Genomic DNA, 15,740 nt, shown 5'->3' with positions numbered 1-15,740 from the left:
TTCTTCACTCCTGTGAGAATGTCATACATCAGAAAGTACAGTAACAACAAATGCTTCTTCACCTCATCTGGAATGGAGCTTGAAGGAATCATGTTAAGTGAGATAAGCCAGAAAGAAAAAGATGAATATGGGATGATCTCACTCCTGGACAGAAGTTGAGAAATAAGAATATAAAGGGGAAACCCAAAGTAGAACTTGGACTGGGTTTGGTATATTGCACCAAATAAAAGACTGTGTGTATAAGGGTGTGGTGGGAGGTATGTTCAGGTCCATCAGGATGGTGGAGGAGGACCTAGTTGGGGGTTGAGAGTATTTGGCAAAAAATTGAGAAATATTACGCATATGCCAACAATTACATTTACTATAAGCCATCAATTCTCCTCAATTAATAATTAAATTTAAAGAGCTCTTTTTCATCCATAAGATGATGAAAGTAAATAAATAAATAAAATGACTCAAGTGTTGGACCAAAGAGGGTGCTCAGAGAAAAACACCATTCCATGAATGTGTAATACTCCGATTTCAGTCCTCAGTACCACATAAAATGACAGAATCGTGCAGTGTTCTCTTTCCCTCTGAAAAAAAAACAAAGTATGTTATAAGTGTTAACAAAAGCAAGTGATTATGGCTCATAGTACACTGTATGAGTGAAGTCACTTGCCTTCATGAATTGAGTTTGTTTTTTAAAAAATAATAACCTACCAATATCTTATATTACAATGAATTTCCTTCTGCTCACACTCATGCAAATTCATTAAGATGCTAATGATTCTGTAGTATAAAATTCTCAAACTAAGCATTTTATTAAGACAGAAAATACAGACAGATACAGTTCCATTTTTGGTAACAATATATCTACATGCATTACACAGTGAGATAACATTCACAGTGGAATTCTCTGGATAATAAAATTTTATATGATTAATTATGATTTTTTATTTTTTCTAGGTGTACTTCATATATATAAGGAGATTAATAGACTGATAAAATGAGATTAATAAACTGATAAAACTACTTTACTTACTAGAACAAACTACTTTTGAGGTTGTATAATATATAATTATTTTATTAATTTATAACTACCTACTGACACTACCTACTGACAATGTTAAGTATTAACATATATTGAAACATTCATATCTTAAATTTTATATTCGTGTTGGACAATATTCATTTTATTATAAAGTATGCTGAACTTCATGTAAAACAAAACTTATCAATTAACAATCACCATTAATTTCTGATATTTTCAAGCTAAATACTTGTTGATTACTTAACAGGGGTCACAGTCAGAAAATTCTATGTTTTGATTCTAAACCATCCTTTCTTTGTAATCCTTTCTGTATCATGTTTCTTTCAGTTTTGTATCTTGGTTACTGCCTTCTTTACTATTTTTTTGTAGTTGTCACTGACTCTCACAGACAAATGAGTGAGAGTTGTCTGGGGGAGAGATGGTTATCACAGATGTGTGTCCATAGCCACCCACCATGTTTCTGTAGTCATACAGAAAACAATTACAGCCATCCACTCTACAGCTAAAATAGTCATTGTCTCTTAAATTCACCAACTGATGAAACAACCTGCCAATGTCCATATTCAGTGGAGAAGCAATTACGGAAGCCAGACCTTCCAGCTCCTGTACCCAACAATGATCCTGGGATAAAGAATAGGAAAGCTTTCAAGGGAAAGGATGAGATACAGAATTCTGGTGGCAGGAATTGTGTAGAATTTAACCCTCTTATCCTATGGACTTGTCAATATTTCCATTTTATAAAGAAATATAATAAATAAATAAACAAACAAATATATCATATAGTTTCAGATTTTGTAAAGGAATACTATGCATAAATCAATACTATACATGCAAGCTGAAATCCTAGAAATCAACAGAACTAAGAAGCCAGCTTTCCTGTATTTTAAGAAATTGAACACATAAGGAAAAAACTTTAAAAAAGGAGAAATATGAGTGAATTACTGTGTAAATAAAGATAGGTTGGAGTGATCCTTCCTCCTGATAACAAATTTTGATTACCCCTTCACAATATCTGTTAAGTGTCTGAGCACCTTAAGATAATTCTTTCCACTTGAGAATTCTTCCTAGGGCTGAATTGAAATAATTTCCCTATTCCTTGGAACATACAGAAAACTATTTCCCAGACCTCAGGATTGTTGTTTCAGGGTTAAGAGAGCTTAATTTATTCTGAAGTTCAATTTATTTTAACATCCTGGTGCAAAATTATAATTTTGCAACTGAAAAGTATAGTTATCAGTTGTAACTTTGGAGGGATTAGTTCCGAGTTGTAAAGATACTTAAGGCCATAAATTTGCAGGCAAAATTCCAGATCAAAGAGAAGGAATTATCAGTGCCTTCTAATATTATCAGGTCTATATAGAAAGGTCTGTTTTTAAAAAATGTTTGAGAATTGTAGATGGGAACACTAAAAGAAATTCTTTTCAAAGGTAAGGGATTAAATAGTTTCTGTAAAAAAAACCTCTTAGGTGGATATCAACCGTCTTTAAAAACAGAAATTCTGTGTTTACTTTTATAAGATGCATGCAGGAAAAAAAGCTCTAGCAGAAAGCAAGTTTGAAAAAAGCTGCATACTCTATTTAATGCTGGATTTTTGCCATGCATGGTAACATACTGAAGGGTCTACTAACAACACTTGGGGGAAAAAACAATTCTGAAAAACACTTGTTAATATCATTTTATATTTTGTATTTATATATAAATAGATAGATAGATAGATATGCACATATAGATATACACCATATATGGATCCTACTATATATATATATATATATATATATATATATATATGCCATTTAAATATACACAGTGAAATGGTTAACAAGGCCAAGAGCCAAAAAAAATTGCCTTATTAGTATAGGTAACTTTAAAAAAAAATTTATTCATTTATTCCCTTTTGTTGCCCTTGTTTTATTGTTGTAGTTATTCTTGTTGTCATCATTGTTGGATAGGACAGAGAGAAATGGAGAGAGGAGGGGAAGACAGAGAGGAGGAGAGAAAGGTAGACACCTGCAGACCTGCTTCACCGCTTGTGGAGGGACTCCCCTGCAGGTGGGGAGCCGGGGGCTCGAACCGGGATCCTTAAACCGGTTTGTGCGTTATGTGCCACCTGCGCTTAACCCACTGCGCTATCGCTGGACTCCCAGTGTAGGTAACTTTTATGGTAGTGAGAATGCTTATGATTTACTCTCAAAATGTTTGTTTTGGTATTTATTCATATATTTTTGATAGGATAGAAATTGAGAGGATAAGCAGAGATGGAGAGCAGAGAGAGAGAGAGAGAGAGAGAGACACCTTCAGCACTGCTATACCTGTCATGAAGCTTCTCCCTGCAAGTGGAGGTTGGGGTTTGAATCCTGGTCTTTGTGCATGGTAATGTGAATACTCAACCAGGTGAGCTGTCACCCAGCCCCTACTCTCAACAACTTCTGAGGATACTACATTGCACTTTTAGTTGTGATATTCATATTGTACAATAGTTGAATTACAAATCTAATATTATTTATTTAAATTTTAATAATCTCATATTTATTAACCATTTCTAACTAGAGGTTTGTGACTTTGAATGTCTATCTCACTCTATTTCCCTTTTTCCTGCTTTTGGTAATCATCTTTTTATTCTCTGTGTCTATGTAACTGGATTTTTAAATTAGGTTTCACATATAAGTGATAGCAAACAGTCTTTGGATTCATCTATGTTGTCACATATGGTGAAATTTACTTTTTGTGGCTGAATAATATTTCATTGAGTACAAATGTGCGTATGAACGTATATAATATAGTCTTCTTGTTTTCAGTTTATTGAGGGGTCAATAGTTCATAGTACAGATGCTCACATATGGGTACAATTTCTCATCTCCCCATGACACTTGTCTGCAAAACACTCTCATCCCCAGTGTAGGTCTTTTTCTACCACAATGCACTTAGACCCCAAAGTCCTCCAGGCTCTTCCATCTCCTCATTGCCCAGAGACCTTTGCTTTGGTGCAATACACCATATTCAGTCTAAGTTTCACTACGTGTTTTCCACTTCTGCCTTGTTTCTTAAGTTCCATCTATGAGTGAGATCAGTTAGTATTCATACTTCTCTTTTTGGCTTATCTCTTTTTTATTATCTTTATTTTATTTATTGGATAGAGACAGCCAGAAATCTAGAGGGAAGGGGGTGATCGAGAGGAAGACACAGAGATACTTGCAGCATTGCTTCACCATTCACAAAGCTTTCCCGCTGCAGGTGGGGACTGGGGGCTCGAATCTGGGTCCTTGTGCACTGTAACATGTGCGCTCAGCCAGGTACGTCACCACCTGGTCCCTTGGCTCACCTCAATTAAGAAGATTCCTTCAAGCTCCATCCAGGATGAGGCAACGTGATACTCCCTGTGTATATATGCCACAACTTACTTTTTTTTTAAATTAAGAATACCTATCAAGTATTTTACTTTTTTTAAAGTTGTTCTTTTTTTAAGATTTTATTTTATTTTATTAATGAGAAAGGAGGAGAGAGAAAGAACCCAGCATCACTCTGGCACATGTGCTGCCAGGGGTCAAACCCAGGACCCTATGCTTGAGAGTCCAAAGCTTTATCACAGTGCCACCTCCCAGACCACCACAACTTACTTTATATAAAGATTTATTTATTTAGTTAGTTATGAGAAGAGTAGAGAGAGAACAGAACAGTGTATCACTCTGCTACATGCCAGGGATCAAACCTGAGACCTTATAGATGACAATCCAACACTTCATTTTTTTTTTAATTTTTAAATTATATTTATTTAGTTAATAGAGATAGCGAGAAATAAAGAGGGAAGGGGTGATGGAGAAGGAGAGAGAAAGAGAAACACCTGCAGACCTGTTTTTCCACTCACAAAGCATTCTCCCTGCAGGTGAGGACCAGGGGCTTAAATCCAGGTCCGTGTGCATTGTAACATATGTGCTCAAACAGGAGCACCACTACCTGGCCCCAAGAGCCCAACACTTTATCTACTATATCACCTTCCAGGCCACTGTAAACCAATTTCCTTAGTCACCTATATGTCACTGAGCATATATTTTGCCTTCAAGTTTGAACTATTAATAACTCATATCATATATTTTATATCTAATCATCCATTAATCACCTGTGTTCAGTAATGGATGATTAGATATAAAATATATGATATGAGAGAACATGTCACAATGAACAATGTGTATCTATATGCCTCACTTAATTATTTTTGAAGTAGCCATACTGTTATCCACAAAGATTATACTATTTTTAAATCAATGGGGTAAATAAAGTCTCAAACAATTGATGCTGGGAAAATTGGACAGCCACGTGTAGAAAAGTGAACTAGAACACAACCTAACACCATACACAAGGTCAAAATAAAATGGATTAAGGATCTAGATATTAGAACTGAAACTCTAAAACCTATAAAAGAACATGTGAGTGAAACTTTGTAGGACTGTCACATCAAGCTGTATTTGGAGACTCAACCCCCTGGGCATGGGAAATGAAAACAAGAATAAATCAATGGGACTACATGAAACTAAAACCCTTCTATACCTAAAAGTAAACACACAAGGTTAATCAGGAAACCCAGTACAGTAAATGGGAGGAGATATTTGCTCATCACACAACAGAGACATGACCAATATCAGACATCTATACAGAATTATTGATATGGATCTACAAAAGAAGCAAAGAAGAATCTAATAAAAAAGTGGTCCAAAGAAACAAGACAGTTTTCTACAGAAGAGATATACATGATCCACAGACACATCAAGAAATGCTCCACTTCACTTATCATTAGAAACATGCAAATTAAAACTACACTGAGATACTATCTCACACTTGGAAGAATGGCTTACATAAAGAAACAAGGAAATGACAGGTGTTGGAGAGGTTGTGGAGAAAGTAGAACTCTGCCTCACTGCTGGTGGGAATGCAAACTGGTGCAGTCCCTTTGGCAGACTGTATGGAGAATCCTTAAACAAATAAAATGGAATCACATTATGATCCAGCAATACCGCTCTCAGGCATTTATGTTGTGGACACTCAAGCACTAGTTATAAGATACACATGCACCCCTATGTCCATAGCTGCATTATTCACAATAGCCAAATGGAAGCAGCCTAAATGGTCATCAGCAGATGACATGACTGGCTAAAGAAGTTATGGGATACATATTCCATGAACTACTACTTTGCAATGAAAATAGATGATACTGTGTCCTTTGGGACAAAATGGATAGAACTAGAAGTGATTATGCTTAGCAAACTAAGTAAAGAGATGAAAAACAACTACCAGATAGTTTCACTTACATGTCAAATCTAGAGATGTGATTTACATAGACTTCAAAAAAAAAATCCAAACAAAATAGAAGCAAGCAAACTGTAAGACTTGTGAGAACCATGGTTGTTTTCTTTGGATGGTTGGAGGGTGGGGATACAGAACTTTGGTGGTGTGTGTGGAACTATACATTGTAATTTTACAATTTTGTAACATACTATTTAACAAATAAAAAAATTAAAAAAAAATTCTTGCAAGGACTCAGGTTCAAGGCCCTGTCACCACCTGTAGTGGGAAAATTCCATGAACGGTGAAGCAGGACTATAGGTGTCTCTCTGTCTCTTTCCATTTCTATCTCCCTTCCACCTCTCAATTTCTCTCTGTCTCTATCCGATAATAAATAAATATTTTTTTCTCAAATTATTTTTACTTGGGCTTTACAGCTCAAATATTCAAATCAGCTGCCTTATTTAAGAACCTCACAAAGAATTTCCCTGATGCACAGATTTAAGTAATAGATTTACAAATTTTCAGTATATACTGAACAGAAAACCTTATAAAACAGTAATAAATTGGAAGGATTGTTTGGTTTTCACAAAAAGTAACACATGCAAACCTAGAAGATAGATAAACCTGCCCATGGAATCAAAATTTTAAATGCTAGACTTTACTGAAGTGGTAAAGTAGTGTAAGAAGTGGTTTTAACTTAGTTTATTAGCCTTTAAGTTCACTTCACTTAACTACCACTTGTAGAGTCACAGAAAGAAAAAATAAATGTACACCACTGAAAAGAATTGTAATTGATAATGTACAACTATTTGAAGAGAATTTTCTAAAAAAAAAAAAAAAACCTAATTAAAAGTCCCCAAAAATATAAACATCCCAAGCAAAACTAAATTTAGCCATATCTAATGTAGTACAAGTCCACTGAAGGAGGTTTGTTTCAACCTTAATTTCACTGTTACACATTTTACAGAAAATAGAGTAGAAATCAAATTCATTTCACGCACTGCACTAACATTTCCAACAAGGAAAAGCAAAAAAGTAAATGCCATTATTTTAATTCTTTTTTTTTTTTTTTTTTACCAGAGCACTGATCAGCTCTGGTTTACGGTAGTGCAGGGGATTGAACCTGTGCCTGTGAAGCCTCAGGCATGACAGTCTGTTTGCATAACCACTATGCTATCTACCCCTGCCCCTTTATTTTAATTCTATCACCATGTTCACTATTTTCTACCACTACATATTTCGGGTCATTGTTATAAAGAAGTCATTCTAAAATTCCTAGGCTGAGTCGTATCCTTTGATGTGGCTACTTGGAGGTTCGAACTCTAAGAAGTTTAGGTGAATTGATAAAGATGGGTAGGTACCACTGCAAGAGGGAAGGTGCCTTATAAAATGAGAATGAGATACCCCACGAATGAATGTGCTCAGAGAAAAAAAAGGCATGTCCTGGAGATGCAGTGAGAATTTAGTAGCCAGCCAACTAAAGAGCTAGACCTCAGGAGACAAATGTCCTTCCTTTACATTATTTTCAAGTTCTAGTGTCAAGAATTATCAAGAATATCAAAGATTGTTCTTTTCCACCAGGATTATAGCCGGGGCTTATTGCCAGCACTACAAATCCACTTTTTTTTTATTGGATAAGACATACAGAAATTGAGAGAGGAGAGGGAGACAGAGAGGGAGAGATAAAGATAGACATTTGCTTCTTTGTTTGTGTAGTGTCCCTTCTGCAGTGGGGGGGGGGGTTACAGGGGGCTCAAACCCAGGTCCCTGTTTGGGTCCTTGTGCTTAGTACTATGTGCACCACTAACTGGCCCCCCAACATCAAAGATATTTTGTTATAATATCTGTGCAGGCTAGTTTGATTTATTTTTAAAATTCTAGCGTAGAAGGACATAAGTAAAAGAGAACAAGCACAATTCATTTCTGTTACTCATTTCTGTTATTTGAAAGTCAGACTTGTGGCAATTCAATCATCAAGCATTAGAGTCAATTTCCTTCACGGGCTAAATGGTCTGATCATGCAGAACGAAAACCAGCTCTGTGACATTCAGAAGACTTTCTCCAGGTACTATGCACATGTTGCTCTGCAGCTCATTCAGCCTATACCAGACAACAAAGAGAAGCAGTACACCACCACTACACTAGCTCTGAACTTGAAAATGGAAGTCAACCCCAGTGTGATCTGCAAAGAAGCACGAGTAGTCCAGTACAGGAGAAACTTCTCTATATGAGCTGAGAGGTTTGAGTTTTGCGAAGACAGATGTTTATGTTTCTTTAGGTTCTGAGTACATTCAAAATGTTGGCACTATTTTATGATGAATTAAACTAATAAAAAAATCACTGTGCTTCCTGTGAATTTCAGTTGAGTTCACACCTCTACTATAGCTATTTATGTATGTCTTGGATTCACAGTAAAATCATAAGCTCCTAGGAAACAAGGTGGGTATTTTACTACTTCCTGTGTGCCCTAAAGCAATGTCGGACACTTGAGTCCTCTCTATATATTTATCACATAACAGAGCTCCACAAATGACTGGTAATCCCAATAAAGTCATAGCGTTGTCTAGTTTTGGGCTCCTAACTCTAACAAATATAATTGATTTGAGATATATGTGCTGTATTGGGTGTCAGGTGGTTGATATTCTATAGAAAACAGAATATGAATATTAAAATTACCTATAAAGTAAATATATCTTAGCCACACTTTTCCCCAGTTAAAATAATTACTGACCTTTCTTTAGGAAGTTTCACATTATTGAGGGTAATAGTTTGATTTTGATCAGGTTTGGCAGCTTCTGGCATGAAACACATCATTTAAGCAGGACAGAGCTAAACTGACAACTTCCATATGCATGAAAGCTTAAGGCTTTTCCAAAATACCTGTTGTTTTTGACGGGCTGGCTTCACGGGCGGGTAACAGACGACCAGGGACTCATGGTTGAGCTGTACGCAGTATCTCTTTATTCATGCAGGACACAGCGCAATCTATACCAAGCTAAGCTAAACTAACAAACTACAAACAATCTTGTCCTTATAAATATACCAGCCCAGGAACAGGATGCGACGCAGAGAGGGTGGAGAGAAAAGTGACTGGTGAAAATCAGGGTATGACAAGGAGAGGGGGCAGAGCAGGCAAGAATTCTACCACTGAACCACCAATGCCCTGGAGGGAGGGTGGTGCTTGTTAACAGAGGTTATGTAAATAGAATATAGTGGTTATGTAAATAGAATGCAGTGGTTATGTAAATAGAATGCAGTGTTAAGCAGGGGGGATTTAAACCAAATGAAACAAAAGGGGTTTTTAGAAGCATACCAACAAATACCATCTTAGAAATTCCACCACTAACTTCTTGAGACTCATAAAACACTAATAAATTCATGACAAAATTCTATTTTTCTAAAGGCAAAATCAATACTTTCTGTGATCTTTGAGAGATGATTTGAAACAACAAACATGCACACACAGAGAGAGTGAAAAAGAGAAATTAGGAGAGACAACTGCATCTTGTTATATCTTAATTCTTAAAATGGTTTGGAGGGAGTTTATCTTAATTCCATTACTTATTTTGCACAAAGGCAGTGGTGTTTCATTCCTGTGAATTACAAATTGAACGGGTTGGGTTGGGTTGTCTTTTATTTTGCATTTAAAGAGTGACTAGAAACTGTTTTTAAGAAATGTCCATTTCCCCCCCAATGGAATTGAATTTTACAAAGGAGTTGTCATTCCCTATTCATTTAGTGAGCTATATATTCTAGTCCTCTCTATTGAACCTCTGATAGTTCACAACAGAGTGGGAGAGGCATGATGAATATCTTATATCTGAGAGTGTGTATATCATTTAAATAATTGTGAATGGGTAAATAGACAAAATCTTAGAATGCTCCATGAGGATAAGTATTAGATCAATTTCACTAGCTCTATATGATAGTTCCTTAACAATCCCAACTGAATATATTTTAGTCTTTAGCATTAACCTCACGAGATCTTTTAGAATCTGTATATTGCTATACAAACTTACTTACTATCCCCATAATCTTTTATTATTCACAACATAGACAATATGCTTTCTTTATAGCAGATACTATCTCTTTATAAAATTAATTCTGATTTTTCTGTTTGGCTTACATTATACTGAATTATATAAAACATGTGATTTCATATAGAATGATAACAATTTTAAATTGAAGATAGATAAATTGTCTACTTACTTCGTAAGTAATTTTACAAATTGTACCAGTGCTATGGACATTATTGAAACCAACATTTTAAATCTTTTTTAAATGCTACTCATGTTGAATTGTTTTAAATAGACTGTATAAATTACCCTTGAGATTTATATAAGTTTTAGGATTTCTTTTTTCTTTTTTATTTATAAAATAGAAATATTGGCAATACTATAGGATAAGAGGGGTGCATTTCCACGCAGTGCCCACCCCCAGAGCGCCATGTCCAGTCCCCTTTCTTGATAGCTTCCCTATTCTTTATCTCCCTGGGGATACATTCAATTTTGTTAAGTGAAATAATTCAGAAAAACAAACACAAGTATGGAATGATCCCACTCACAAGCAGAAGTTGAGAAAGAACAGAGAGGGAAACTCAAACCTTTAGGATTTTAAGAGTGATTTTATATTAAATAATATGTGATAGTAATATTTTTGTATAAAATATATATTAAATTGACATATATAATAGCTGTACATTGATATAATTTAACCAATCCAGACACTGAGTTCCTATATTCTTAAGTTGTTTATGTTATTGTTCCTTTGAATTTGTGATAACCTCACCCTTAAAAATTGTCCTATGATACATACCCTCCTGTTTACAATTTCAGCTGAAAGACATTTTATTTCAATATGAAATTTTAATGGTAGTAATAAATGTTTTATTTATTTATTTTTAAATATTTATTTATTGCCTTTTGTTGCACTTATTTTATTGTTGTAGTTATTATTGTTGTTGTTATTGATATCGTCGTTTTTGGATAGGACAGAGTGAAATGGAGAGAGGAAGAGAGACAGAGAGGGGAACAGAAAAATAGACACCTGCAGACCTGCTTCACCGCCTGTGACCTAGCACGTTATGATTGGGCCCTCCTCAATCGCTATCGAACAGGCCATGGCCGGTGCGCCGCTATGTTCCATCGCTGGGGAGCCAGAGACGACCCGAACTGCCCCTGCGGCTCCAGACAGACTATGACCCACATAGTCAACGACTGCCACCTCTCCAGATTCAAAGGAGGTCTCGAAACTTTACATCAGGCTCAACCTGACGCTGTTGACTGGCTACGGAAGAAGGGCAAACGCTAGAAGAAGAAGATTGTAGTCACAGCATACTTTCAGAGAGTTTTAGATACTTAAATACTTTACAGTCCTGTCACATGATATGCAAGGCTTTTAAAACAATTTGACTTCAGACATCTTCTACAGATTTGGTATCTCTATATATTTGGTATTCCTTAATAGTTTGTAATTTCTATATGCCCATGAATCTTAACTGTCCAATAGTCTCAAAATACACAAACTGAGGAGTGGGGGGGGGGGGCACATGGTGGCACACCTGATAGAGCACACCTGTTACAATGTTCAAGGACAGGGTTCAAGCTCTTGGTCTCGACCTGCAAAGTGGTGAAGCAGTGCTGCACATGTTTCTCTCATGATCACTTTCCCCCCCTTTTTCACTCTTTCCCTCTCTGTAACTTCCCTTTCCTTCTGAGATTTTCTCTGTCTTTACCCAAAAATAAGTAGTAAACAAACAAACAAAAACACTCCCCACTTTCTAGATAGTTGAGTGCATATATGCATTCTTCCATCTAGCGATCCATTAATTCAGAAAAAAAAAGTTGTATGTGAGACATAGAAAACTGACCTTTGCCAGCTGGTGGTGCATCTGGTTAAGCACACACATTACAGTGCACAAAGACCCAGGTTCGAAACCCTGGTCCCCACCTGGTGGTCCCAGTTCGGACGCCAGATGCCAGGCTAGCTTCGAGGGCTAGAGAGAGACGACCAGGGACTCATAGCTGAGCTGGGAACGCAGTTCAGTCTTTATTGATGAAGAATGCAGTGCAAGCTAGCTATCTCTAATCACAATCCTGTCCTATATGTATCTCCTGAGGCGGAAGTGTCAGGTCAGAAGAGGATGTACGTAGGATAGGGGGTGGGGAGAAGGAAAAAGTGTGAAAACCTGTGGGGGTTAAACCAATGAAAACAATGATTATGTAAATAGACCACAATGTCAAGCAATTAAGGGGTCTTAGAAGCAGAATTTAGAAGCAGACCAACGCCCACCTGCAGGGGCGAAGCTTTACCAGTGGTGAAGCAGGTCTGCAGGTGTCTCTCTGTCTCTCTCCCTCTCTATCTCCCACACCTCTCTCAATCTTTGGCTATCTCTATCCAATAAATAAAGATAATTAAAAAAAATAAAGAAAATTGACCTTCCTCTTTTGAGAATTTTCCCAAACGAGTAAGAGAGAAAATTCAAAGTAAGGACAGAGCAGGAGAAATTCAGATAGACATCTGGACATAATTTAAAACAAGCAGAGAGGGAGCTGGATGATCTTAAATGCACATCTTTCACAATGTTTTACGTGTGGAAATGCCAGTGAAGGCTATCAAACTAGGAAGTTCTCCATAAAGGTAATAAAATATTAGTTTGCACTATGTTTCAATCAAGAGTTATTGTTAATTCAAAATACTGTTTGGTTATTTTTCTCTTTTAATTTTTTAATTATCTTTATTTATTGCACAGAGACAGCCAGAAGCCAAAAGGGCAGGAAGAGGCAAAGAGGGAGACAGAGAGTCACCAGCAGCCCTGCTTTACCACTTGCAAAGCTTTCACCCTGCAGGTGGGGAGTGGGGGCTGGAATCCTAGTCCTTACACATTGTAATGTCTGCTGGGAAATTGTGCAGATGCAGTCACATCTGCCATGTTGAACACTCAGTCTATTGCTAGTTAACACGAGAGTTGGGACATTCTCTGAGCGCCTGTTCCGCCATGTTGTGCCCTCAGGGCATTGTCTATTCCCCGGGATATTTGGAGTGCCTTGGTTACTCCTCCCCCTTCCCATTCTCACGAGAGTTATTATCCTACCCTGGAGTGCTATGGTTACTCCTCCCCTTCCCATTCTCATGAGAGCTACTCCAATAAAAGCCCTTCTTCTTAGCACCTCTCTCTCTTGCCGGCTCCTTCACTTCAGTGATTAGAGGCAGCAAAGGTTGCTGCCTGAGGCGGCCATTTTTTTCTACCTCCACGTGGCCAAACCTGCTTCTCTCTCACCCAACTCTGAGGTGCCAGAGCAAATAACGATTTGTATTCCTTCTTCGCTCCGGATCTCCTCTTTCTCTTCTCCGCGGTGCAGCCCGACAAATGTGTACTTAACCAGGTGTGCCACCACCTGGCAGCTTATTTTTCTCTCTTTAAGTCACTTCTTACATACCAATGGCCACTAGGGCTTGGAGTAAACCATCTCCCACTAGGTATGTGATTGTTTTAGTTTGGAAAAATAATACAAAGTATTTTATATGCTATGAAAATTATAAATGAATGCATATATAAAAGTGTGAAGTCTATTGGAAGAAAAGAAAAAAAGCATTGAGCAGAATTCTTTAGGATTTTTGAGAAGTAAAAAAAATAATTTGTGAGACAGCACAAACTACAAATTTTCAAGTTATTTCATAGAAAATGCATGCTTGTCTTTGACCTAAATGTTTGTCCAATAATATTTTCTATATATATCTGAAATGTAGTTAGGAATATTTTGCATGAGTGAGATATAGACTCCATTCTCAGGGGTCTTCTCAGGTAGGTAAAAATGTTGGGTAGCTTTCATACATAGTCAAAATATCCAAGTTTATCATAATAATCCAAGTTGATCACTAAAATATCAAGACTGGAAGAACTGGAACTTTGAGTTTAATTCAATTTCTAAGAAATTCATTTACATTTTATATTCAAGCATTACAACTGCATAATTTGTGTCTTAAAATACAACTCTAAAAGAGTAGCAGGCAAATATTCTCTGAATGTAAAAATTAGTTAAAGGAATGTTGATAAAAGTCAGCAATAGATCATGCTCACAAAATTAGGCACATTAAAAGGAACAAAGAGACCAAGAAATAATGAATTACAGAAAAAAGGAAAATCTGATGAATCACATTACAAAAATGAATAGTTATCTTACCTCTGTTGCCAGCTGCTGAAGTGAAGGAGAAGACACGTAGTATAGATTTGAGTTACCCCTTATTGGACTATGAAGACTGACATAACTCACTACATTCTTCTCCAAGACCTTTTTGAAATCCTATATATATAAAAAAAAAAATCTAACTTTAACATATTCTAGTTTATCAGTTAACTGCTATAGAATCTATATTCTTACTCAAAATTCATTACATTGCCTAAGTAATTTAAACAAGTTCATATTATCTAACAGGGCACACAAAAATCATAAACAGACTTTAAATAAGTTGCAAATGACATGTAACATACAGTAAACTTGTGTAAAATGTGCTACTGCCAAAAGTCAAATTTTAAGAGACATTAAAATGGTTACCACACTATAATATTTACCTTCAAAATACAAAATGAAATCTGCTCTAATAATAGCAGCTGATTCTGTGGTGGGATCTCTGCAACTATTACAAGCCCTATATACATGGTTATTAATTAAATTTTATTTATTTCTTCTCTTATCAAATGACCTATGCTTATCTATTTGTTCAAAATCTGAAGAACCCAAGAGGGCATTATGTGACTTATTTTCTCTCCACCCTGTTGATTGAGAAAATGCAACATTACCAAAAACATAACAGATTCACAAAAACCTTGAAGTGTTTTGAATTTCATTAACTACATGTAAGGCCACATTAGCGACTCTACATACAGGTTTGGATACTAACTGCTGGTTTATAAATTCAAGAAATTTTTGAAATAACTTCTTTATGTGAGACAGGCATTCAGACTCTTAAAAGTTTGCAACTACTATTGTTAAATAAACCTACTTTCAGAAAATAGCTTAGAGAGGGCTGGGTGGTAGCACATGGGTTACATACATACATACATACATAATACATACATACATATATACATACATACATACATAGTATGAAGCTCGAGGATCCCAGTTCGAGCCCTGGCTCCCCACCTGCAGAGTGGTCACTTTACAAGCAGCGAAGCAGGTTTGCAGTTGTCTCTCTGTCTCTATCCCTCTCTATCTTCCCCTCCCCTCTCAATTTCTCTCTGTCCTATCAAAAAAGAAAAAAATCTCAAAAATGGCCAGAGGAAGAGTGAATTCATAGTGCAGGCACCGAACACCAGCAATAAACTTGAAGGCTAAATAAATAAAATTAAATTAAAAGAAAATAGATGTGACATTTAGCATTAGCAGAAATCAATCATATATACTAGATAGATATTGAGATAGTAAAT

At 36.2% G+C, this 15,740-nt stretch overlaps 1 protein-coding gene across 5 annotated transcripts in view; it reads right to left on the bottom strand.

Annotated features, from left to right (window-relative positions):
- Positions 1–15,740, bottom strand: part of NAALADL2 (N-acetylated alpha-linked acidic dipeptidase like 2) — a 1,374,776-nt gene that overhangs the window by 335,061 nt on the left and 1,023,975 nt on the right. For all 5 annotated transcript variants that reach the window (XM_060171978.1, XM_060171980.1, XM_060171981.1 and 2 more), the window contains one exon: positions 14,494–14,613. In XM_060171978.1, the coding sequence (XP_060027961.1) occupies positions 14,494–14,613 (120 nt within the window). The remainder of the gene's footprint in view (positions 1–14,493; positions 14,614–15,740) is intronic.

Source organism: Erinaceus europaeus, chromosome 14 (genome assembly GCF_950295315.1).
Source record: "Erinaceus europaeus chromosome 14, mEriEur2.1, whole genome shotgun sequence".
NCBI classification, from domain to species: domain Eukaryota; kingdom Metazoa; phylum Chordata; class Mammalia; order Eulipotyphla; family Erinaceidae; genus Erinaceus; species Erinaceus europaeus.
The sequence above is the reverse complement of the archived record's forward strand: the minus strand, read 5'-3'. Positions and strand labels throughout refer to the sequence as shown.